The sequence below is a fragment of the Pipistrellus hanaki genome, assembly GCF_964339955.1.
Source record: "Pipistrellus hanaki genome assembly, chromosome: 16".
Classification (NCBI taxonomy): domain Eukaryota; kingdom Metazoa; phylum Chordata; class Mammalia; order Chiroptera; family Vespertilionidae; genus Pipistrellus; species Pipistrellus hanaki.
This window is the reverse complement of record NC_140518.1, coordinates 35454965-35481237: the sequence shown is the minus strand read 5'-3', so window position 1 is coordinate 35481237 and position 26273 is coordinate 35454965. Positions and strand designations below refer to the sequence as shown.

Sequence of the window (26273 nt, the reverse complement as noted above, 5' to 3'; positions counted from 1 at the left end):
CCAGCAGGATGTGACTAGCATCAACCCTGCAGGCTGACCCCAGTCTTTAGAATGTAGTCTTTAGGATTTAGAATTTAGAACAAAGAAAAATTCCTATGGTTTGAATCTTTAAAAGGGACTGCCTAACCCTGAAACGGTGCAGTCGTGTGGAGTCCACCTGCATGTGGTGCTCTGGCGGCTGTTCTGGCCAGATATTTCAATAAATAAATCCTTGCCTGCTTTTTTTAATTAATCATCAGCCTCCGGTGGTCTTATTTGGAACCCAGGATTCGACCCCACAACACTTCTGGCTTGCGGCTCAGAGGTGAGAACATAAAGACACTGAGGCCGATGTCCATCATCAAACTCACTTTTTAAAAATGAACACCAACCTGCATCTCACCTAAAGGAAACGGATCGAAGGCATGTATGTGTCTCAAATGCAAAGCGCTCTTCATTCTGTGAAGTTTCTGAACGACGCGCCCTGAGGCACGTCTCCCAAAGGAGGCTGGGTTTACACAGAACCAAGAGGCGGGGCTGGGAGACAGTCTCTTACTCTGCGACCTCTGGCAAGCCACTTCCTGGCCCAGGAGTTTATTCTGAGTTGTTACACAGGGGGTGGGATCTGACGCTCCCTGGAGTCTTTTCCCTCTCAAAGAAAAACGCTGTAATCAATTACATCCAGGCACTAGGCCAACCTTTCCACATTCTCTGGGTAACCCATTCTGTAAGCGTCAGGGGGAGGCAGAGGCATTTCGTATTTACTCAGGAACACTGGAACGAGGGCCCTCCAGGCAGCCTCTGGATCTGGGCGTCTCCTCGGGGAGAGCCGGGGGTCAGGGGAGGCGGGCGGGGTACAGCTGAGTCCCACCGGCAACCGTGGACCAGAGCCCCTAAGACACTTCCCAGGTGCAGGTACCCAGGAGCTGCTATGGCTAGCCTATGGCTTTGCAAAGATGCTGACCCCCACAGCACCTCTCTCCCTTCATCTTCAGAAAGTGACCATTATTGCGATGATGAGCCACTAACGTAATAATAACGAGCTTGAAATGGAGCACTACAGGCAGCAGGGAGGGAAGCAAGGACCGGTTCCTAACCCACCAGGCAGCAGGCAAGGCTCTGAGGACACCTCTCCCCTCCCAGAGCCACCCGGCCCAGAGGGGAGAGGATGCAGGCCGGAGCGGGGCTGCTGGGAATTTCCAAGCCGGAGCCCGAGCGCTGGGAAGGAAGTGTCGGACAGAACTTCTCCGGGGTTTGTTCTGAATAGTAATGAGTGGCACGCCAAAGTCAAGATTCGTATTTCTTATTTTTCAAAAGCCCGCATGGATGGGAGCCAGCTCATAATACAAACAGTGGTGATTGCAATCACTTGCTGTTACCATGGCAACAGACGAGATTAAAAGGGCAAACAACGGAGCGGGAACTCGCTTCAGATTAAACTCTCCCGGTTTTAATTGCCAGGCAGCACGCTCAGACATGGAGGCCCAGGCTCACCGTCTCACAGGACGCGGACCCCTTCTCCGTGACTGAGGGGGACCTCCTGGCGGACCAACCTGGCCCTCACGCCTCCCGTCCGGGACATGAAGCACAACAAGAAGTCATCAGGGGGCTTCTTGATCACCTCCAGGGAGGGGGCTCATCCCACACTGGCTGCATAGAGGGCCCATCGAAGCAGCCAGTGGATGAAGCCACAAAGATGTGGGTTCAGGCAACTGAAACAAGAATGAAACATGGATTTTTATATATATATTTAATTTATTTCAGAGAGAAAGGTAGAGGGAGAAGGTGATAGAAACATCAATGATGAGAGAGAATCATTGATTGGCTGCCTTCTGCACGCCCCATATGGGGGATGGAGCCTGCAACCCGGCATGTGCCCTTGACCAGAATCAAGACCTTTCTGTCCACAGGCCAATGCTGTATCTACTGAGCCAAACCAGCAAGGGCAATGGCATGGATTTTATAATCCAAGCCAACCCACGTGACGGCGTGGTTCTCAGTGACCAACCCCACCTGCAGAGGGGCTGCACTAACAGCCAGTGAACCCAATAACTGCCACGTGTCACACGCTGGGCTGGTCACAACCTCATCAGACCTTGACCGCTGCTGCAGCAAGCATTATTATTATTATTCCTACTTTGCAGATGAGGAGGCCGCAGCTTGGGGAGATGAAGGCCAAATGTCACACAGCTAGAGCAGCAGAATCAAGACTGAAACTCAGACCCATCTGACCACAGAGCCTATGCTTTTGCCACCACGTCACCCCTGGAGGAAGGACTCAGCTGGGTTTGGAGACAGTTGCCCGGCGGGGGGTGGGGCAGGCAGTGGTGAGGAAGTGAGCACTCAGAGACAGCTGGCCCAGAAGTCACTGGGCCTGGCTGCACTGCACTGTTCTCTGAGCGCCAGGGGCCTCCGGAGGAAGGAAGGCCAGTCCTGGGGCTGGGGCTGGGGCTGGGGCTGGACCCTCCTCTGCAGGTGGCATTGCTCCTGCTGCATTCCTTGGGCATTTGTCTGTGGTTTCCAGGGCTCCAGCTTTGCCTGGCTGCAGCTCCCATCTCCCCCAGACCCTGAGTTCTCCCCTCACATGCTGCCCTGCATTGGATCAGCCTGGTTCAAAGTCATCTCCACGGACCCAGGGAGAAGTGGATCTTTAGAAAAAAAATAATACTGAAATAAAACAACAAGGAATTCACAAAGAAAATAACAATTAAATAAGCTGCCTGTGGTAGCTGCTGTTGAGTCACAGATGAACCAGTGAGGGGCTGTGGGGAGAAATAAGGGGGGATGGGTGTGGCGGGAGGGTGCAGGGGGGGACATGGAAGCCCTTCTTTGGGCAGAGCAGTCAGGGAAGCGCTGGCTTTCAGAGCCCTGACAGAGAGGAGGGAGAGCCACGTGGATATCTGGGGGAATCAGAAGAGAAGTGAGTGCAAAGTTTCTGTGAGGGGAGTACACAAGCACCCACAAGACTCGTGAGGCCAGAGTGGACTGAACCCAGGAGAGAGAGCCACGTGGCACTGAGTGAGTGGAAGAGGAACAGGATCGCACTTCCCTTAAAGGGACCACTCCAGCTGCTGCGCTGAACAGACCATCAGGGCACAATGGTGGAAGCCGAGAAACCAATTATGGGGCACCCAGTGGGGGAGGAGGAGCTAACGGTGGCATGGGCTGGTGGGGGCAGAAAGACGCAGTGGGAATAGATTCTGAGTATCTTCTCCAGGGAGAGGTGACAGATGTGCTGAGATGGGCTGTGGAGGGTGGGAGAAGTGGGGCATCAGAAGGCCCCAGAGTCCGGGCCCTGAGCGGCTAGAAGATGCATCGGCTGGTGGCTGGGATGAGGAACGGTGATGGCGAACATGGTGGGGCAGGTAAGACACAAAATTGTGTTTTAGACACTTTCAGATTGCAAGCTGCCGGATACCCCAGAGATGATGGAAAGGTGATTGGATACGGAGGTCTGGAGTTCAAGGGAGGGGTCCAGGCTAGAGATGGGAATGGGTCAGTCATCAGCACATGTCTGCCCCTCGAAGCCGTGGAGACAGGATGAGATCGGATGAAAGACAATGAAAGAAAAAACTTAAGGGCATGAACGGGAGCATCACGCAGACCCAGCACCTGGCTCGGCAGCGAACACCACGTACACAGTCCTGATAACACAAACACAAAATACTGATCTGGCCGAAATGATGTTGGGAAGATTTAAATTCTATTTAAGAGTGTTAAAGCTTAAAATTCATAGTGGGAAATGTACAGAAAACATATGAAACCTGTAAATCCAGACTTAGTAGTGGGAGAGGTTCCTGGTTCAGAGAGACTGGAAATTGCCGTAAAAGAAACCACCACCCTTTCCCCTCTCTTTCCCCCCACTGCCCCCTCCCCTTCCAGGGAGCAGCCCTGTCCTGACCCTGTCTGGCCGGACTCTGGGAGGAAGGGCCAGATGGTTCTAAGTGGGTGAGTGGCACTTTTCTGGAATGGCAACTGTGTGCGCGCAGTGACCACTCAGCAAATGGGACCGCCCACACCGACATGCTGTGCTGGTCAGTAGCCGGTGTCCCTCTTGGGCGTGTGGTTTCAATGGCTCAGTTGGAGTGAATGTTGGAAAGTGTGTTTAAAGTTAGGTGACCAGATGTCCTGCTTTTGGCGGGACAGTCCTGATTTTTAACAATTTGTCCCGCGTCCCGCGGCGTTTTAAAAAAGTGCAGGACATCTCTGGTCACCTTAGTTGAAAGGGGTGCTTGCGGCTAAAGCCGGTTTGGCTCAGTGGATAGAGCGTCGGCCTGCGGACTGAAAGGTCCCGGGTTCGATTCCAGTCAAGGGCATGTACCTTGGTTGCAGGCACGTCCCCAGTAGGGGGTGTGCAAGAGGCAGCTGATGGATGATTCTCTCTCATCGATGTTTCTAACTCTCTATCCCTCTCTCTTCCTCTCTACGGAAAATCAATAAAATATTTAAAAAATAAAATAAAAAAATAAGGGGGTGCCTGCATGTTAAACACGCTGCTCCTTCCGTTAGGCGCGATGGCCAGGACGCCCTTCCTGGAAGATGGGCCGCTTTTCCCGCGGCCGCCGGGCTTCCGCTAGCGAACACGTCCGCAGAGGGCCAACAGCCCAGCGCTCTCTGATCTAAAGCGCTACCGGGCACGGGCCCTCACTGCGATGAAAGGATGATGTGTGGGTTCGGGTTTATTATGGTAAGCCTCTCAGTGGGTGGAATTTGTCTCCATGGCGGACGCAGACCAGTGGATCCACACCGATAACGAGCAGGTGATAACTCGGCGCCTCCGCTGCTGTTTTCCGCCTTCTGGCTTCTCTCTATCCAGTTTATGATTTCTTTGGCACTTTTAATTTTTTCTTGACTTGAAGCCAGGATGGGTTTTGCTCCTCCACGTAGATGGTAGTGCCGCTGCTGAAGGTTGCCGGAGGGGGGAGAAAACACGTGGGGGAAAGATGCGCCATGAAAGCAAGGCTGCGTTTGAGACTGCAAACGGAAAGCTAATCTGTTGGACCTTTTGGAAATGTATCATTGTAGGTTTTTTATTGATTTTTTAAAGAGAGAGAAAGGGAGAGAGACAGAGAGAAACATCAATGTGAATAATCAATCAGCTGCCTCCTGCACACCCCAACCAAGGATCTAGCCCCCAACCCAGGCGTGTGTGCCCTGACTGGGAACTGAACCAGCAACCTTTTGGTGCACAGGTGACACTCATCCACCTGAGCCACACCAGCCAGGGCTTGAGTGAGTGTATTTTTTAATTGACAATTGAAAGAAAAAAAAAAGAATAAAATTGATTGGGATAACACAGTGCAAGGGGGCGGGGAGCAAGTTGGGCAGTATTATCCTCATTCTAATTAGATGCATTTCCCTGTTGAGATTTACACACAGAATTATCTACAGAATTATCTCCATTGTAGTGGGAAGAAATTCTGATGGATGGTTGGATTGCTGTTACGGAACTCTACTTCCCTTTTTGTAAGGGGAAGCCCCACAAAACGTGACGTGGGAGGTGCAGGCATAAAGTCACCCTCACCAGCAACTGGAGCGCTTCTGCTCAGAACGCAGGGGAATTCACTGAGAAATAACCCGTTGTGGCTGTGCTTCTGTTTCTTTATTTCAGATGTTCTGGGCGGTGCCAACGATAACCAGGAATTAATGCTCCACAGTACCCAGGGACTACCCGGAGTTGCAGCTGAAAGGTAGTGTCATCAGCTGGTCACCCCCAACTTACCAAAAGCAATGGTGCTGGTACCTCTCCACCGAGGAGCCTGGTCTCCCTTTGGAAAGTAATTGCTCTGCTGATCCAGGCCTTGGCAGTGAGGGTCAGAATACGGACATGGACTCCCCAGAGAGTGTCCGTCTTGAAGAGTTTGAAAGTCAAGAATCACATGGGAGATGACTGAGAAATGGAAGGATAAGAATGAATATTAGCCGAAACCGGTTTGGCTCAGTGATAGAGTGTCAGTCTGCGGACTGAAAGGTCCCGGGTTCGATTCCGGTCAGGGGCATGTACGTTGGTTGCGGGCACATCCCCGGTGGGGGGTGTGCAAGAGGCAGCTGGTCGATGTTTCTCTCTCATCAATGTTTCTAGCTCTCTATTTCTCTCCCTTCCTCTCTGTAAAAAATCAATAAAATATAAAAATTAAAAAAAAGAATGAATATAAAAATATAGGAAGGATGCCGAAACAGGTTTGGCTCAGTGGATAGGGCATCGGCCTGCGGACTGAAAGGTCCCAGGTTCGATTCCGGTCAAGGGCATGTACCTCGGTTGCGGGCACATCCCCAGTGGGGGGTGTGCAGGAGGCAGCTGATCGATGTTTCTCTCCATCGATGTTTCTAACTTTCTATCCCTCTCCCTTCTTCTCTGTAAAAAATCAATAAAATATATTTTAAAAAGAAAAAGAAAAAATATATGGGAAGGATGAGCCCCTGCCGGTTTGGCTCAGTGAATAGAGCTTCAGCTGTAACCAAAGGGTTCCAGGTTCGATTCCAGTCAAGGACACGTACCTTGATTGGGGGTTTGATCCTGGAGCCTGTCAGAGTACATGTAGGAGGCAACCAACTGATGTCTCACTCTCCCTCTCCTCCCTCTATCTCTCACACACACACATCTCTCTCTCTCTCTCTCTCTCTCTCTCTCTCTCTCTCTCTCTCTCTCTCTATCAATTATAAAAAATAAAAATAAATAAAAAACAGGAAGAATGACAGAAAACGGCAAAGATGTCAAGTGAACTGCAGCAGCCCAGTTATTTGGTCCCTGGAGGAAAGGGAACCAGACAAGAAAGCCATCGGCATGAAGCTCTGGCCCACCCCTCTGCTCTGTGGGCCCTGAATGTCTCTTACCCCCAAGAGCTGCTGCAGAAGTGGAAGCTGAGCTGTCTTGAGCTTAGTGATGTTTGTCTCCATCTGAAACCTTTTCTTGTATTTCTGCAACCATTTCCCCTAAGACCGTGACCTTTACATAGACTACTGGACTGTATTAATTCTCTGTGGCTCCTTTAACTCTCTGAGCCTCAGTATCCATATCCATGTTATGGGAGAATAATACTTGGTATTAGCAGGGTAACTGCTAATCCCCTTCTAATGAGGCAAACCAATTGGCCAGAAGGTCCAGTGTGAAGAGAAGCCTCGTGGCCTGAGGTCAGAGGGAGTCACATATCTGCTAACTGGTTCCAACCAGCGCAGAAGTGGGTTCCCGGAAGTTGCTGTAAGACAGCAAGTCTGGGCTCCGCATCACGCCCTCCGCCTGCAGGGGCTGCGTCTGGTTCCATCCCAAACCACCAAACACAAGTCCATGGAATCCGGAGGGACCCAGGCCTCAGGGTCATCGGGGACGATGGCGCTCACCATACAAGGGGAGCGTCTTGCTCCTTGAACTTGACTTTGACCCTGCAAGTCCTGAGCCTGGCCTTCGGGTGCTCTGAAGCGCCTGACCCCGGTGGCCCCTTGCGTTCTGTGAGCGCCTTCGTCCTCACAGGTGAGTCGCCAACCCCAGCAGATCCTTTCTGCGACCAGAAGCAGGGTCACCTCTCCGTGTGTCCCCACATCGTCAAACAGAGCCTTGGCCTTGCTGCCCGGGACACCTGTGTGCTTCAGGCCATGCCGACTGTCCTAAAAACTCCTCCCAAGACCCCAGGAGACGGCCTCTGCCGGAAGCAGCACGGGCTTGTTCCTGACTCATGTTGTAGCTTCATGCACAGTCCTTCCTGGGTCCAGACACCCTCTGAGCTGGGGTCTCCCATCGTCACACTTACAGCTTCAGTGACACTGGCATCACCAGCGGGCAGATAGGAAGGTGACCACGCAGGGTTTTAGGGGCCAACCCCAGAAGTGGCACACATCACGGCACCCCCATTCTACAGGCCAGAGCTCAGGCAGAGGGACCCCTGCATCTGCGAGGGGAGCTGGGGAGCAGGTGGCCGTGAGCCCAGGGGTAAAAAGAAACCGTTTGGGTGGCCATCCATCGTCCCTGTCACAAGGCTCCTTCCTCCATGGTGACAGCTTTTCTTAAGCTGCTCCTAACTCTCCCCAAAAAATAACCGGGTTCAGTTCACACCTGCATCGTGGAGGCTCCTCACAAAGCGAAGAAAGCACTGAGGGGGCACCCCGAGAGGCCCCGCCTCTGACCCCCATCCCACAGCTTCCCTGGGAAGCTGGCATCTGTGTGCTGCCAGGCCGGGTTCCCACAGAGGGCAGCTGTTCTCCAATCAGCCGCAGCCTGGCATGGCGGAAGGAGCACTTGGGGAGACAGCTGACGGCCTCCCTGAATCAGAGGGAGCCTCCTGCAGCTGCTGCCCCACTGCCAAACCTCCCCTCCGGGGCCCGCAGGGCCCTCCACACTCCTTCCTCCGCTCCGGACCCGGGGCGGCTGCAGAGAAGACTGGGGCCTCCGGAGAGGAGACCTAGGAAAACAGAGGTGTTTCTAAAGACAAAGTCAGCGCTGTCGGCTGGAGGATACAGAGTTGTGAGACCGGTGTCACTTTGCTTGGTTCCAAGTCCCGAAAGAGGCCCAGGCAGTAGCTGTGAAAGAACGGAGGCTGGTGTTGGCTGTTTGTGATATTTATTACGAAAAAGGGACAGGCGCGAAGGTCGCACTGCTCACATCGGCACAAAGCAGGCAGCAGGCTCCCCGAGGCCGGTATCCCTCACGCCCACCGGGACAGCCGCTGGAGGAGGCTGTGAAAATCCACTCTCACCTGGAGCCTGGGGGACGGGGAGCGGGGAGCGGGGGTGCGGGCTCTGCCAGACACAGAGACATGGGCACTGGGCCTTCGGAAGCAAACATAGGGCTGGGACTGTGGAGGCAGGGAGAGGGGTGGCAACGTGTTTGGAGGGGACTCTGTGACAGCGTGCATAGTGATCATAATCCCCAGAGCAGCCGTGAACTGAGCACTCAGGTCCACCTGTCTCAGGCTAGACACACAGTCACTAGCTTAACCCTCCCAGCCACCCCGCTAGGTACCTTCCTGTGCAGATGCGGAAGTACAGCTCAGAAAGGCTCCATAACCTGCACATCATCACACCGCTGGTGGCCCGCTGTCAGCCTAGGTTAAGAATGCAGAGCCTTTACTCTTAGCCTGTATTCCATCCTGACCTCTCACCCGGGGATGGCACGTGCCTCGGAGATGATCGCTGAGGGGCCCCAGAAAGCCTCCTGGCTAATGGGCAGCAGCCACCGTCAGCTTTAATGTGGCCAACGCTGGTGGCAGAGGCGCCCCCGTGTGACATGCAATGGGATGGCCAAGGGGCCACTGAGGAACGGCCCCTGAAAGTCACTGCAATGTCACCTTTGGCCGGTGACGCCCCACAGCTGGGAGCCGGAGGGCCAGAGAGCCCGGGCATCACACCTGGCACCTCTCAAAGGACGTGTGGCACCCCTGGGGACAGAGCAGCTCAGACGGACCTGGGGAAAAGGGAGACCACGTGGCTGTTAGGCTCTGTCATGACCCCCAGGAGCCACAGCCTCCCTCATCTCCAGAGCCTGGCATAGGTTCCTCCATGGCAACAGGGGTTTTGTGCATGTGATTCCGTGCAGGGTCTGGGACAGGTGAGATCCGGACCAGCCAGGGCCCGTGCCATCGCAGGTGCTTACGTCAGGGAGGAGGCGGGCGCAGACTCTCAGGGGGATGTGGAGACGGGAGCGACTGGAAGATGCGGTGCTGAGGGCTGTGAGGGTGGAGAAGGGGCTCCAGCCACCGCGAGCTGGTGGCCTTGTGACGCTGGGAAAGGGAAGGAAGCTGACTGTCGCCTGGAGCCTCCGGGAGGGACACAGCCCCGCTGACCAACGCAAGGACTGCGACCTCGGAGGGTAAAGCTGTCAGAGGGTGAAGCTGTGCTGTGTTAGGCCACTGAGTTTGTGTGATTTGCTAAGACACCTGCCCAGTTCCCAGGGGGATCTCTCTGCCACCCAGCCCCCTCTCCGACCATGAGGTCCGCGTGAGCCCCAGCCAGACAGAGGCCAGAAGGATGGCTCCTGCCTGGGAGCAAATGCCTTCGTTAACAAAAGTTTCAGACATGTTCTGAGTTGCTCCCTAATATTTTTCTCGTGTGTGTGTGTGTGTGTGTGTGTGTAAGTATGTGAGTGTAAGTATGTGAGTGAAAGTGTGTATGTGTGTGTGTGTCTGTGTGTGTGTGAGTGTGTGGATTGTGTGTGTGTCTGTGTGAGTGTGTGTGAGTATGAATGTGTGTATGTGTGTGTGTGTGAGTGTGTCTGTGTATGAGTGTGTGTGTGTGTGTGTGAGTGTGTGTGTGTGAGTGTGTGTGTGAGTGTGTGTGTGAGTGTGTGTGTGTGTCTGTGTGAGCGTATGTCTGTGTGAGCGTATGTCTGTGTGAGTGTGTGTGAGCGTGTGTGTGAGTGTATGTGAGTGTGAATGTGTGAGTGTGTGTCTGTCTGTGTGTGAGTGTGTGTCTCTGTATGTGTGTGTGTGAGTGTGTGTGTGTGTGAGTGTGTGTGTGAGTGTGTGTGTGTGTCTGTGTGAGCGTGTGTCTGTGTGAGTGTGTATGAGCGTGTGTGTGAGTGTATGTGAGTGTGAATGTGTGAGTGTGTGTCTGTGTGAGTGTGAGTGTGTGTCTCTGTGTGTGTGTGTGTGTGTGTGTGTGTGTGTGTGTGTGTGTAATACACATGCCCATGTATGGACTGTCTGGAGAGGCATCACAGTGTAGAGCTGATACCCACTCAGGGTGCCCAGAAGCCTGCAAACCTAGATACTCACCCTAGTCCGCCCCAGCTTTCAGTAGATCTAGGAAGTTACTAACCTTCTCTGAGCCTCAGTTCTCCCATCTGTACGAGGGGTGGGACAGAGGCCCCAGTCTCCTGGCATTCTGACCCATGGTTCTAACGCCTCCTCTCCTGTCCCCACCCAGGCCAGCCCTGTGGGAGTGGGTGTCAGGGCTCATGGAGAGCCACCACATCCGGAGCCCAAAGCCATTTCAGGGAGGTCCCATCGGCCCCCAGCTCCGGACCCAGGGAACACAGCCTGCCTGTTCTCTGCTGCCCCCTAATGGCACTCAAAAAAACAAAGGCTCCCAGCAAGATCCTTGGAAGTGGCTGAAAGGGACCCTCAGGAGGTGCCCCTGCAACCGCCTGCAGCCACCTGCCAGACCTAGCCAGCCAGGACCTCCTGGAGGCTGCTGTCAGGGCCCCAAGTGGTCAGTACAGCGGCCGGATGGAGGCTGCCTGCCCTGGGCCCTGGTCTGCTCCCCCCACTCTTGCATTCACCTCCCTGCTCTAGGAAATGGGGGGAAGTGGGGAATAAAATATCATGGCTTCTGAAAAGCGGTGCTCTTGTCCCATTCTCTACCTTTGGGTAATGGTAGCAATGTGAGGTGACCCTGTTCTCTCTCTCTCTCTTTCTCTCTCTCTCTCTCTCTCTCTCTCTCTCTCTCTCTCTCTCTCTCTCTCTCTTCTCTCTCTCTCTCTCTCATGAATTTATACACTAGAAAGTAAGAAGCATGCTGGACACGGCAGAAATGACCAGCGAGAAGACTGCTGACCAGGCTCGAGGAGGGCTGCCCCGGGAAGCGCAGAGCCACTGTGGTTCAGAGGCTGCGTACACTGGAAGGGGGATCAGGTCAGTGGGGGTTCCTCCGTGTCCACCACACAGACAGACGACAATAGGAATGCTGGGCCTGTGAGGCTGGGGGAAGCTACCGGGAAAGTCATGAACCAAAATGTGGCTGATAGAAGGAATTCCTAGGGCTTTTTCCATAGAAATGTCCCCAACGACTGCACAGGTGACAGGAGTACCTGAGGAGGTTTTGAAACACACCCCTCATTTGCTCACAAATGCCCCGGGGCATTGGGAGCTGAGGCTTGCCCACAGGGTGCGTTGGGCAGGACCAAGCAGGGCCCAGGGACACATTTAGGCATCAGTCCTGCTGGGGGACCACAGATGCAGGGAGATCCCTGCTGTCCCCAGAAAAGGGGACTAGTCAGTGGAAGCGGGGAAGTCTGCAGGCCATAGCTCCTGGTCCTGGATAATGTCCCTTGCCAGCCTCCTTATCTCTTTCCCAGACCTGGTTGAGCCTCTGGTGGCTCAGGCACCATCCAGGCCTCTCTCCCAGGCCAGTTAGGAGCAGGGGACAGTCCTCTGCTGCCCCCTGCTGGCCACTCTGAGCAAAGGCCCACCAGGACAATCTTCCTACTTCTCTCCCCTTCCTGTGGCCACCTCTAGAGCCATTCTCTCTCAGTACACCTGGACACCCCATTAGACACCGAGCCTGAACCAACCACAGATTAGTCCTCTCTCCTCCCTAGTGGGAGGACTTAAACCTCAAAAGCCAGGAGAAGAGAAAAGTCAAAACACTCCTCAGTTCCAATCTCTGCTGCTACTTCTGATGCCAAGAATATCCTCCATCTGTGTCAGGGGTGGTGGACTCGGACCCACAGGAAAGCAAACGCAGTCACGGCGCCACCGGGCCCCGTGGGGAGACAGCATTCCGTGAAGATGCATTTTATCGATTTTCAAAGCTGAGAGCCAACCTTTGGACGCGGCACGGAAGGCCGAGGTCTGGTTACAGGCAGAGCACAGATGCTAACAGCCGGAGGATGGAAACACAAAGGTGCATTCGACTGTTCGGTGAGAGGACGTGGGAAATGGGCGAAGGGTCCCAGGGGCTGCACCCTCCTCCTATACAGGGGTGGGCAAAAATACACTTACAGTTGTGAGTACAAGAAGCACAGCTTATTCTTGTCTTGTTATTGTTGATTATTATATTACTAGTGGCCCGGTGCACAAAATTTGTCCATTGGTGGTGGTGGGGGGGGGGGGACCTTAGCCCAGCCTACACCCTCTCCAATCGGAGACCACTTGGGGGATGTCTGACTGCTGGGTTAGGCCCAATCCCACAGGGCAGCCAGACATCCCTCTCTCAATCTGAAACTGCTGGCTCCTAACCACTCACCTGCCTGCCTGATCACCCCTAACTGCCTCTGCCTGCATGCCTGATTGGCCCTAACTGCCCTCCCTTGCCTGCCTGATTGCCCCTAACTGTCCTCCCCTGCCTGCCTGATAGCCCCTAACTGCCTCTGCCTTGACCCCCCACCACCATGGCTTTGTCTGGAAGGAAGTTGGACATCTGGTTTAAATAGCATATTACCCTTTTATTAGTATAGATGTGTTTGTATTGTTGCCATGTGAAGGAGCGTAAACCTACTTTTGCCCACCCTTGTACAGAAGAGAGTCAATAGGCTTCAATAGAGGGTTCTGGAGGAAGCGGATACAATTACAAAAGTAACCAAGCAAAGAACCAAAAACATCATCACTATCCAGAACTGGAAAAGGGGGAAGGAAGGGATGAGAAAGCATCAAAGCATTGAATTCTCATTTTCCAGTGACCTGGGGCAAAAGCACGGGTGGAGAAACTGTGACTTCAACACTAGTTGGCGATAGAGAAAACTGCTGAAAGAGTTACATCCAGAGTCAAACTGCTGGTTCTGGGCTTAGAAATAAGAAGCTTCACTTGTATTCATAGACCCTTTGGGGCTTTTGTTTTTACCAGAGGTCTGTACTAAATGGGTTTTAAGTTGTAATTTTAAACTGTAAAATGTGACACCAAAACATTGGCCGGCAGAACCGGAAACGGCCAGGCCATGTGCTGGCTGCCCGGTTCCCGGCTGTCCGGTGGGCACAGGGGGGTCAGCGTGGTGGGGGTGCTCTGCTGGGAGGCAGGATGGGAGATCCGCCCCCCCCCCCCAGGCGCCCACCCTAGCCCAGCATGTGCCGGCAGCGCAGCCGCTCCTCCTCCCGCTTCTCCTCCAGGCGGCTCTCCAGCAGCCTCAGCTCCCTGCGCACCGCCTTCCGCATGGCCGGCTCCAGCTCCAGCACCTTCTCCAGGTCCGCCTTGGCCTCGGCCTCATTCCACACCTCAGCGTGGGCCCGGGCCCGCACGTAGTAGGCCTTCACGATGCCTGCAGGGACGATAGAACTGCACCTGCCACCCAGGCCCGGGGGCAGCCCCACCCCTTGGTCCTTTGGCCAGCTTACAACACCCTTCACCTTGACCAGGACCCTTCACTTCTCCTTACAGGAGCCCATGTCCTTGACTGTAAAAATGGGGGGTGATAATGACTCCCCACCTTGGTGCACACCCTTCCGGGGCCTCACCACTAACTTTATGCTCATACACGTCCATCCTGTTCCTTGTAGAGGCTCCCCAAACGGTGCACACTGCAGGCCCTGCCCCTGCACCCATCCCGGGCGGCTGTGACACGGTGAAGGACGTGAGGAAGGCGGAGGACTGAGTGCCTGGCGCACAGTGAGGGTCTGATCTGTTCCTACGAGTTCAGACGCCATCAGCACATACACACAGTGGTGCTGACACGCCTGTGAGCCCAGCACTGTGTCCACGTCACCGCGTGCTCTCTACGGAGGACCCTTCCTCAAATGCCTGCCGACGCTCCACACAATCACATGTGTAAGGTGACCGGACGTCCCGCTTTTGGCGGGACAGTCCTGATTTTTAACAATTTGTCCCGCGACCTGTGGCGTTTTAACACGGGACCTGGGACGAATTGTTAAAAAAATCGGGACTGTCCCGCCAAAAGTGGAAGGTCTGGTCACCTTACGCTTGTGCCTCTGTCCTGGTGCACATTCAAGTGAACCGCCTGTGCGATGAGCTCTGCTCACCCATCCCCCGTGGCAGGCGCGCAGGCGGGGACCGCTGGGTGGTGACTGGCCCGCCCCGCCCGCCCCGCCAGCCCGCACCCACCGGGGTGGTGCCGCAGGATGTCGCTGGTGTGCTCCAGCACCTCGTAGTACTCCGCCCTCTTCAGCAGGCACTGGCAGTAGTTGAGGATGAGGGTGTTGATCATCTTCTCCAGCTTCAGCCATGGCGCCTCCCAGGGCTTCTCCTGCCAGTGGAGACGGAGCTGCGGTGAGCTGGGGCTGCGGTGTGACCCCCCTGCCCGTGGCCCCGGCCCGGCGGCATGGCGGGCAGCCCCACCTTGGCCTGCAGGTTCCTCAGGCAGACGATGGCTTCCTGGTACTTGGCGGAGGCCTCCTCGTGGCGGCCCAGCTTGAAGAGCCGGTTTCCCTCTCCGTGAAGGATGGGCACCGCCTGCATCCTCTCGGAGTTGCTCAGGTTCCAGGTCTCCCTCTGGTACTCGCTGGGGGCCTCCACCTGGCCCGAGAGCCGCAGATGAGCCCGGGGGGCCTGGGCCTGCACCCTGGCAGGTAGGGACCCAGCCCACTCACCGAAGCCAGCTCCGAACTGGCCACAGGGAGGTCCCCGGGGAAACCGTGCTCGCTGATCACACACACACACACACACACACACACACACACACACACACGGGGAAACCCTGCTCGCTGATCACACACACACACACACACACACACACACGGAGGAAGCCACGGCCCAGGGCCCACCCTCGCCGGCCCTCCCGTGCCATCAGGCACAGGCACCTGCCAGTCAACAACTTCCCTCCCGATGTCAGAAGCTGCCATAACACGCCCGCCCCTAGCACAGGACCGTATTGCCCTCTGCTGGGGACGGTGGCTATGAAGGTACAGCCATGCGATGCCGGCTGAGCCCCTCAGAGGCGCTGCCCTGTGCGGGGTGCACTCCACCCCAAGGGATGTGGGTCTCATTTGTCTTCACGAGGGTCCCGGGCTGAGCCTCGGCCTTGGCATAAGCCCAGTCCTGCCGGGTGTGGCCCTGGTCCCACCTCCATAACCTGCCCTGTCAGTCACTCGGGAGCATTCGGTCTGAACCCGCAGCCCGCAGGGACTGGGATGAGGCTGGAATCTAAACTTTGAAGACAAAACTGAAAACTGAAAACCAACAGGAGGAAAATGTCTCCGAGTGAAAACGGAAGACATTTTTAAAAATTGGTGCGGAACGGGCTTTTCCCTGGAAAAGGCCACGGACCTTTTGGGGGTGGGGGAGAGTCTCCTGCGGTTTATGAGCCCTTTCCGGGTGAGGGCCGGGACTGGTGCGTGGGGCTCCCAGATGCCCACCACCCCATTGCTGTCTGATGCAGGGACAGCCCCCCATCCCCCTGCTCCTGCCCCCCCTCCCTCCCCCCCCCCCCCCCCCCCCGCCAGCCGCACCTGCAGCAGCTCGATCACGAAGAGCAGAGGCTGCGGCTCCTTCTGCAGCTCGTCCAGGTCCGCGTAGCCCAGCGTGTGGTAGGCGAACATGTTGGCCAGCCCGCACGTGTGCACGTGCCACTCGGTGGGGTCCTTGCCCTCCGCCATCTGCCGCAGGCTCCGGGACAGGATGGGGTAGACGCCAGTGTGCTGGGGGAGACGGCAGATGGCATCAGGGCTGTCTGCCCAGCCGGGCCTCACACAACCCATTCCCTGCCCCGCCCCCGTATCCCACCGCCCCCTACCCCTGCCCCAACACTCCCCACCAAATAGCTGCAGTACCTGCCGGGCAAGGCACCCCATCTGCTAGCTCCTTCCGTTCTTAAAATGACTAGCAAAGGAGGCATCACTAGAACCCCCTTGTCGTCGTGCTAATGACTTTCTCTCCCCAGGAGGCCCTGAGCCCACCAAGCCTGGGACTCTGGGAGGGGAGCGAGGAGAGCAGGGAGGCTCTGGCTCCCAGAGGGCCGGCTGGCTTCCTGGCCGGGCTCTGATTAGCAGTGAGCCCGGGTCGCCTGCTGAGCTCCAGGCCCCCAGGTCACAGGTGTCCAGTGACAGGGCAGTTGCGGGGTCCAGGGAGATAATGAGGGTATGGGTCCAGCTCCCCACAGCCTCGGCCAGCCCGGGGAGCTGGGATTGCCGCCCTGGGAAAGCCGGCCTCTTGGCCTCAGAGGGTCTGTGCCATGCGGGGCCTCAGCTGCCCCCCTGGTGCTGAAAAGCCCCTCAGGATGGTGTCTGAGAGCCCCGCTCCCCGGCCTGGGTCCTGACAAGGCCCCTGTCAGGCTCCACGTGGCCGCTCCAGGAAAGACACACTATTGGGAAGTCACCAGCATGAGGATGAAGGTCACCCCCTCCCTTCCCTGCCCGCCAGCCGGGATCAGCCCCGAACGCCCTGGCTTCTCCGTGAGAAAGGTGACCCCATGGCGTGTAAGCCTTTGGGATTAGGACTGGAAGGCTGGGGGGGAGGGGCCCAGGATCAGCTTCCTACAGGGAGGAGGTGCTCCAGCCCTAGACACAGATGCCCCAGCTCACAGGCCCCTGCTTCCAGCAAGCCAACTGCAAGCTGTAAGCCCCAAGGTCAGGTGGCAGGTTGGCCATGACCTCAAAGGCCTTGTCCCTCTGGACACCTGCTGTCCGGGCACTGCCAGGGTCTGGTGGGCACAGTGGCTGTGAGTGGCATAACGTCTCAGAAAGGAAGGTAAGGGCCAGAGAAGGGGCAGGACTCCAGAATCCCACCCCCACCCGGGCAACACCTCAGAGGGAGGAAGGAGGGAGGGGATCCTGGCTCTGTGCCCCAACACTGCAACCAGAGCTCAATGTCACCTTCTTAAAGAAGTTCGCCGAAACCCCAAAGCTGTCAGCTGCCCCTCTCCTGTGGCCCTAAAGCACGCTGCCCTTGCTGAGTTGTGCCACGGCACTGGCTGCCCTGCCCTGTGTGTGCTTAGGTGTCTGCTCCTCCTCCAGAATTCAAGTTCCCTGAAGGCCAGGGACATGGCCTGCTGTGTTCCTAACACCCACATCCCCCCAGCCAAACACAACAGGGGCTTGTTCTTAATCCATCTCCATCTTCCCAGGGGCAGGGGGTGCTTGCTGTTTTAGCCCCGCCCTCCTGAACCCACAGCCCCGAAGCACACACAGCAATCAGCCCGGGTCCCGGCAGCCCGGCCACTCACGATGGCGTCACACCAGAACTCGGCCACCTCGCGGACCCGCATGGACGTCAGCAGGAGCTCCCAGACCTCCAGCTTGAACATGTTCCCGATGATGAGGTGCATGGGCTGCCCCGCCCGCTTGCTGTCGTCGACCACCGTCCGCTCCCCGTCGCATTTCATGGTGCGGAAATGGAAGGTCACCTGGTCCCCGAGCGCGTGGACCCTGGGCTAGACACACCTCCCGAGCCCAGCAGGAGCCAGCCCTCTGTCACCGACCCTCGGGGATGTCCTCCGGGTCAGCTCCCAGCTCCAGTCAGATGCCTCAGACCCCACCCCTCAGAGCATCCCCACCCGCCTGCACTCCCCAGGGATGAGGAGCCCCCTCCCCCCTAAATGACCCTCGTCCCGCTCCTGACAGCTCTGTGGGTCAGGATGTCCTTCCTTAAGTCAGCCCTAGGTCTGAGGCCACACACACAGCCCATCGCCCAGGGAAGCCCACCAGAGACGTGTGGCCAAACACCACGACCCCTGAGAGCCCTCCTTCTCGCTCAACATCTGGGGTTCCAGGAAATTCCCAAAGCCCCTCCCCCATCCCATGCCGTGGTTTAGTTTGCAAAGTACCCACAATGCCCAGTGAACAGACACCAGCTCAGATGCCTCAGGGTTGACAATCTCAGGAAGGATTTTTGGCAAAGCTGAAACCTGTCTGCAGTGCCATGCGGCCAGCGGGCTGCAGAGGCTGCCCTGGTCAGGGGGTTGGGAGGGGGAGTTGGAAGAGGGAGGAGGACGGGCCCCCACTCACCCGAGACCCGGTGATGAAGTTTGGGAGCTCCCCCAGGCCCCCGTGCAGGATGGTCTTCTTGACGCCTTCCACGTTCAGGAGCAGAGCGGCATCCATGGCTGTGGGAGCTGTCCAGCCCAGGCTGAGATAATCCCTCTGAGGGAAGGAGCTCGGGCTAAAACGGGGATTTGCCCTGGGGGTGGGGGGTGCGAATTAGCAGAGTGGGGCGGGGTTATGGCCCATGCTGGCTCCAGGCTGCTCCTCCAGGCCACTCCCTGGCAACCCAGCCTTCTGCCCCATCCTCCATCCCCTGCTCCTCTCCGGGATGGGAGCTCCAACCTGACAGACGTTATTGCACCAGCTTTGGTTTTGTCCCAGGTCAAGAAGAGAGGAAGTGCGCTGGAGCCTTCTTAAAGGACTTGTATGCATGCATATACTAAGCCTAACCAGTGGTCACGGACAACCTGGGGTTCGGAGAATGCGTGGGGAGGGGTTTGGGATGGGAATGGGGGGATGAGGACAATTATGTGATACCTTAATCAATAAAGAAATTTAAAATAAAAGAAGACAGCATTGAGGGAGCCAGCAGCAGGGAGAAAAGGATTAAGAGAGACTGATCCAAAGCCCCGCACCCTGCCTGGTCCCTGGCGTTGGCACTGGTGTCAGATTCTTAGTCTCTTTGAAGCCCAGGCCGGGCCCTGTGTGGTCCCTGCTTTCCCTCTTCCCCATTTCTCCCTCCTCTTCTCCCCAAACTCTGTCCACCCACAGAGAAGGTGACATTGTGGAGGGAGAGGATTGGCAGGTTTCTAGTTTGGTGTGAAACAGGGTTTGAAAAGCAGGGCAGGCTTGGATAAATTTGAGGGGCCCGCCCCAGCCCCATTCCAGCCTCTCCTACAATGTCTGGCCGGGCGCAGCAGGCTCCTCCCTCCTTTATGGGGATGGAATCCGCAGAGCTTATTCAGGTATTATGGATCCCCTTTCTGGTCTAAAGTGGAAATCCTGTGAAGAGTTGGTGTTTGGCGCCACCTTGTGGCAAATTCTTTTTTTTTCTTTCTTTTTTTACCTGATTCTGCCAAGGTCCCGAGGGTGATGAGGATTCTTTCCTGGAACCACAAAGCCTTCCTCTCCTGGCCCCTGGCTGACGTGTTTCCTGGAGATGGGACCGAACCTGCCATGGGGAGAGATGGGAATGCCGGAGGAGCCAGGCAGAGCCACGTGCAAAGGGCTGACCTTTGTCTCTATCCCTACCTTCATCTTCCCAACTGAACCGGGGAAAGCACTCTCTCCTGCCTCCCTCTCCTGGAAGCTGAGAGGCCTCCCTTGAGCAGTGAATGGAACCCCGAAACCCAGAACCCCTAAAAGTCTCCCATAGCAGCTGCCTAGAGGAAGCCCAGCTTGGGCCAACTGGTCTGGGCCCAGGAGCTCAGACTGAGGCAGCAAGTCAGACCCCTCCCGGCTCCCCAGTGCTCAGACCCCACAGAAGATCCCATTGGAGACACTTGTGTCGAAGTGTTTCACACTCACTAGTCTTTCCCACACTTTCCACTTAGTTTTCCTAAAAATAATAACTCCTGCTTTTCTCCCCTCAAGTTTCATTGATAAAGGACATGAATTAAATTCCCCGATTACAATGACAAACACTAGTGGCATAAACAGGCTTGGGAACAAATACTTCTGAGGCCGGGAGACAACTCAACCAGGGAACAAGGCAAATGGGCGGGCAGGAGCAGTGACCGTTGTAAAATCACTGTGGTGAGCTGTCACCGGCCTTTTCAACAATGAAATAGATAAAATATCAAAGGACAGCACAATGCCAAGTATTGCTTCAGGAAAAGTTTTAGTTGCATGTGCGTGTGTGAGCTACATATTGGTCCCCTTGAACATGATATTCCCTGTGCAAGAAGACACTCACAGAGACACACACACTCAAACACACACATTCTTTGCTTGGTTGACTCATTCTCTAGGTCTCAGCTTAAAATGATATATTTTTGTCATAATTTTGTTTGATTAATTGATTGTTGATAACTTGATTCGTTAATGTCCATCACACCCCAAATACTAGATGTGAGGTCCATTAAGGTAAGGATGCATCTGTTTCACTGACTTTGTGGCTCTTTATATATACTAGAGGCCCGGTGCATGAAATTCATGTATGGATAGGGTCCCTAGACCTGGCTGGCGATCAGGGCCGATCTGTGGGGTTACCAGTGGGGCAATGAGCGGGGGGAGGTGGGGACTCTGCTGGCACCCACTGTGGCTGGCCTGGTGCCACCCACTCACGAGCGCTGCCCCCTGCCACCACCACTGGTCACCTCCCTCCCTCTGTGGGGCAAGTGGGGAGGCGATTGGGGGGGCACCCATCTTGGCTGGCATGGAGTCTTCGGGCTGGGAGAAGCTCTTGTTCTGCAGTTGTTGTACCAGTCACTCCACTGTTTGGTCGATTTGCATATTAGGCTTTTATTATATAGGATTAGAGGCCCAGTGCATAAAAATTCATGCACTGGAAGGGGTGGGGGGCTCCCTCAGCCCCTGCCTGCCCCCTCTCACAGTCTGGGAGACCTCAGAGGTGGGAGGCAACCCGGCGATCAGGGGAAGGTGATGCCCCCATCACACCTCTGCTGCTGCCACAGCCAGCAGTGCCAGCCTCGGCCAGCCCTGGTTACCTGGGCAGCAGCCATCTGAGACTTGCCTGTGCCTCACACTGGCCCTGGGTGGCTGAGGGGCTGAGGGGACTGGGGGACTCTGGAGGTAGGCATGCCAGCTGGGCTGAGGGGGACTGGATTGAGTAGAAATCTTTGAGGGAGTGGAAGTCAGCATATTCCCTCCTTATTGGCTGTGGGCACTGCCATCTTTGTGATGGTGTGAGGGGCAATTAGCATATTTCCTCTTTATTAGATAGGACTAGTGGCCTGATACACAGATTTGTGCACATTGAAAGGAAATTAATTTGAAGAAAGAGCTTTATAGTGAGAGCTTATATGTGAGTCCACATTTATTTTCAATTGCCAGTCCATGTCATATGTACTTGCCGGTTGGTAGGTCAGACAGTCAGACAGACGGACAGTTGGTCACTTAGCCTTTTATATATATAGTTATTTTTTTAAATGGATTTTTAGAGAGAGTGAGAAACATTGGTATGAGAACAGAACATTGATTGACTGCCTCCTGCACACCACCTGCCAGGAATCAAGCCCACAACCTGGGCATGTGCTCTGACCTGGAATCAAACCAGCAACCTTTCAGTTCCCAGGAAAACGCCCAACCAACTGAGCCACACCGGCCAGGGTGATGGCCCATTTTCAGCACAGCATTCAATTGCTCAGACACCAGTAGGTGTTTGGAAAGACACTAGGGAAGGGACATGGGGATGGAGGAGGGGCTGGGAGAGACAGGGTGATGTTTGTTTGGGGGGGAGGGGTGGTTTGAGGTGCCTCAGTGCCCAGGAGTTGGGATCCAGGAGGTGGTGAGATACTCCTGTCTGGGAGAGGTGTGGGTGAGAAGAGGCAGTGTGGTGAGGCAGTGAGGCGCATGGACCCTGGCCCCTGACTGGCAGAGCTTGTATCCTGGACCCTGCTGCATACTAACTGAGGGACAGTGGGAACCAGCCTCACCTCGCCTCTGGCTGATCATCTGGTCACAGGCTGCAAGGAGGGTCAAATGGGTTCATAACGGAAAGTGCTAGGAACACAGGGGCTTGGTGCACAGTAAGTGCCCCATGTGTGTTCCTGGTTCTCGCCATTCCATTGCGGGGCAGGGCGGGGGTGGGGTGGGCAGAGAGATAACTGAGGCCAGAGAAGTGGGTGTGATCACCCAGAGATTAAGATGAGGCTAAGGACAGACCTTCCGGGAGCTCACCAGCAAAAGTGGCCACAGGGGTGAGGAGTGGGAGGGAGGCCGGGTGAAGACGGCGGCTAGGAACCCCAGGGGTGGAGTGGCCAGTGCGGCTTTGGGGTCCCCTCTAAAGGGAGGGAAGAAGGGCTTTCTAAATGCCATATTTTCGCTGGTTTGGATGCTAAGGGCAGGGAGGGAGGCATTCACCTGGGGAGGGGGAAGGGGTCGGTGAGCTGGGGTGGAGGGTGCTTAACTGGAGGCGGAGCGGAGGTGCACGCCCGATGGTCCCCTTTCCAGGACGGGTTTTGGGGGCAGAATGTGGACGGCGAGTATGGGGAACACAGAAGCCCAGAGGGTCGGGAGGGGAGGGACGTTTGAAACAAAACCTCCACGGGAACTCTAGGTGACAAAACCCCGGGACCCTCCGGGCGGAACGGGAAAGGAGCTGGGAGCCCGGGAGCCGCCCCGCCCCGCCCAGTAAGACCAGCGGGAATCCCCAGCGGCAGCGGCGGGAGGAGGGGCCGCTGCCCCGGGCCTGGGCGGGACCTGCCCGCACAAAGGGGCCGGTGCACGCGGCTTCCAGCCCGCTGTGGTCCCGGGATGAATGGGGACGACCCGGCAAATCTGAAAGCCGGGCTCGCGGCCGCGAGAGCCAAGAGCCAATAGGATCACCCCGGAGCTACAGCGAGGCGGGGACGGGGCCAATCAGCTGCGAGGTCGGGCGGGGGGGCGGATCCGCGCCGAGTTTCAAATCGCCGGGGTGGGCGAGGCGCATCTGAGCCCGGCATCTCGCTGGGGTGAGCACCTCGCAGGCTGCGAGCTTTGGGGTGAGCACCTCGCAGGCTGGGAGCTTTGGGGTGAGTGCAGGCCGGGCGTGGTGGGGCTTCTATTCAGAAGAGACCAGAGGCGATGGGGTGAGGGGGTGTCTAGTTAGGACCGGCATGCGTGTGGGGCACCTGGGGGTTGCAGGGTGGAAATCGGGGGCTCTGGCCAGGCGTCCAGGGTCTGGGTGGGAGCTCGCTGGGTCAGGGCGGGTTGTGGGAAGCGCTGATCGGTCGCTGGGCCCCTTGCTGAGGCTCAAGGAGGACCGCTCCCGACTCTGCCTCCCTTCCCGGCTGGGGCTGGGATAAAAACAAACAAACAAAAAAAAAACAAACTGCAGTTTTAAACTCAGCAAGGGACCGACCGCAGGAAGTGCTGACCAGCCTTTGTTCAGCCTCTGCCCACTTCTGGGCATCGCTGACCACACCCTCCCTTTCAGGAAGCGTACTCCTGCCTGCACCCACGGTTGTTCCCAGCCTGGGCCATACACACACACACACACACACACACACCATGGGCCTCCATCCCATCTCTTCCCTTGAGCCCAGGTCTGTGGAGCCCGGGAATGGGGTGGAGGGTGCCTTGCTGACCTGCCTTGTGACCTCTTCCCAGGGGCTGTGAACAGAACGGACAGATGGCCTCTCGGTGGCCCGGCCTGAGCTCCTCCATGCGCCGGAGATCGCTCCAGGACCACCAGCCGCTGGAGGAGAGCGACGGGCCGCAGCCTGCCGCCGGCCATCCGGAGGCCTCCAGCGGAGCCCTGGGCTCCCTCTGCAGACAGTTCCAAAGGAGGCTGCCCCTGAGAGCAGTCAGCCTCAACCTGGGGGCGGGCCCCTCCTGGAAGCGCCTGGAAACCCCAGAGCCAGAGCAGCAGCATCTCCAGGCTGCAGCCCGCTCAGCGAAGAGCACCTTGGGTGCCGTGTCCCAGGTAATGCTGCTGGCCATTCCAGCCAACTGCTGCCCTCAGGAGCCCCCAAGAATATAGGCTCCATGAAGACAAGGACTTGGGTTTGTTCCGTTGCTGTGTTCCCAGCACCCCAAAGAGTCCCTGGCCTATAGTAGGTGCTCGACCCATAGTTGCTTGAGTGAATGAAAACTGTGTCACTAAGGAAACAGCCTCACTAAACAAGACAATAGAGCTGTTTTGTGATGGAAATTGTAAGCCAGTGGCTAATGATGGGAGGACACCAAAAACTAGCTTAGCCAGTGAAGGCTTCTCAGATGAGGTGAATCCATAGAATTCACCCAGGAAAGGGGACGAAAATTACAGGTGAAGTAGTGTGAGTCCAGACCCAGAGCAGAGGGAGGTCGAAAGCTGAAGAGAGAGAGTAAGGTGGGGCAGTGAGAGGGGGCTCCGGGTGCCCAGGGTGTTTGGGCACGCCCAAGAGAGACTGGCAGTCTTGGGAACCAGTGGGAAGAATTTGTTTACAGCAGGGCAGGCACCAGATCTAATTAGCATATCAGAGCCTGATCTTTAGCTGTTTGGGGAGCTAGAAAGGGGGTAGAAGCAGATTCTCCCATGAGGGGTGCAGAGGGCCTGGCCTTGCAGAGACGTGAACAGCCCCAGGGCTGCTCAGAAGGCAGATTTGGGAGCTTAGGGGTCAGCGGAGATGTGTGGGCAGGAAGACGTCACTTACGTTGGGTGGGAGGTGCCTGTGGTGGACCTTCCAAGTGGATGTGTCTTCAAACCTAGAGCCGGAGAGGCATGGAGGTGTCAGCTAGAACGGACAGGGGCCACGGGAGTGAATAGACCTCCAAGGAGAAGACTGGGGGCAGGAGGGGGCCCTCCTTAGGATCTGACTGGGCATCTGAAGCTATGGAACAAGGCAGATGTTTGGGGGCCCTTTGTAGAGAGGTCTCTGAGCCAAATGTTAGTGCTTGTCTAGAAGAACCCCATGATTGCTTCATGCCCAGGGGTCGGGGATGAAGCCAGGTAGCCTGCCCAAGGCCTCAGAACTCTCCTGAGGTAACGCGGGACTTGCTCTAACGACTCTGGACTCTGGTTGGCCAAGGCAGAGACAGTCTGGCTGAGGAAGAGCCTTCCCGGCAGCCCCCCAGCGGAGTGAAAGGCCCTGGGAGTGAGGAGCAGCTGTGGGAGGGCGCTGAGCAGTTGAGCATCCTGATCAGAACCGTCCTTGAGAAGGATCTCTGAGCATCCGTGTGGAGGGTGGAACAGTAGGACCAGGAGCAGGGGGACACATTATCTCACAGTGTCCTGGGGTCACGCTTTGCTCTTGAGTCTCTGGGTCAGTCTGTGTTTGAAAGAGGGCTTGGTCTCAGGCACCTGGAGGCTCTGTGAGCCAGTGGTTCTGCTGCAGGCCACTCACACCTGGGGCCCTGAGCTGGGGCCCTGCAGTGGCATCAGCCATCTTCCTCACCCTTGAGACAGAGCTGCTGTGTGCGGGGACAGCTGGTAGGTGGAGGGGTCGGAGGCATGGCTTGGAGACGAGGGTGGCCCACCCTTGGCTTGTCTGTGCTCACGCTTCCGTGTGCCCACAGAGAATCCAGGAGTCCTGCCAGAGTGGCACCAAGTGGCTGGTGGAGACCCAGGTGAAAGCCAGGAGGAGGAAGAGAGAGACCCCGAAGGGCGGTAGCCCCCCAGCTCGCAGCCTGAGCCAGAGGAGCGCCCGGCTTTCCGGAACCGGCCCCGCCCGCTCCAGTCTGGGCCGCCGCTCCTCCTTCCAGATGGGCCCCCGGGCCCACCCTCTGCGGAGGTCCAGGAGGGAGGCCGCCTTCCGGAGCCCCTACTCCTCCACAGAGCCCCTCTGCTCCCCCAGGTAAGTGGGAGAGAGCCTGGCCCCCAAAACACTAACAGCCCCTCCGGGGGGCTCCCTGGAGCCAGGGGCACCCTGAGCTCAGTCACATCCGTGTTCTGGCCAGCTCTGCACCCCACTGGTCTGGACTCACACTACGTCAGCCTTCTACGAAGGCCTTAGCTCCCCATCTCTAAAAGGAAGGGGGGAGCTTAGCTCTGCCTGTATCACACTCCCAAGCCTCCTACGGAGCCTACAAGCCAGTTTTCAAACCACCTGGAGACAGACTCAAGCGGGAAACCGCAGGGCTCACCTTTCTGCAAGGTCTGCCCTTGGCCTTGACCCCACGAGCCTTGGTCCATCTGTTCTC

General features: G+C 56.6%; 1 protein-coding gene across 4 annotated transcripts; it reads right to left on the bottom strand.

Annotated features, from left to right (window-relative positions):
* Positions 1-13623: 13623 nt before the first annotated feature.
* On the bottom strand, positions 13624-23889 carry AIPL1 (AIP like 1 HSP90 co-chaperone; the record flags this gene model as incomplete). 4 transcript variants are annotated; one of them, XM_084862440.1, is made up of 7 exons in its annotated part: positions 13624-13879; positions 14680-14821; positions 14914-15090; positions 16023-16211; positions 17735-17914; positions 18516-18687; positions 23741-23889. In XM_084862440.1, the coding sequence occupies 7 exons, from the start codon at positions 23887-23889 to the stop codon at positions 13677-13679; spliced, it is 1212 nt and encodes a 403-aa protein (XP_084718566.1). In that variant the 3' UTR covers positions 13624-13676. The 4 variants fall into 4 exon arrangements, with proteins under 4 accessions (XP_084718566.1, XP_084718563.1, XP_084718564.1 ...); XM_084862437.1 differs by lacking the exon at positions 23741-23889 and having other exon boundaries at positions 17735-17878; positions 18516-18634; XM_084862438.1 differs by lacking the exon at positions 23741-23889 and having other exon boundaries at positions 17735-17855; positions 18523-18611.
* Between the last annotated feature and the right edge of the window lie 2384 nt (positions 23890-26273).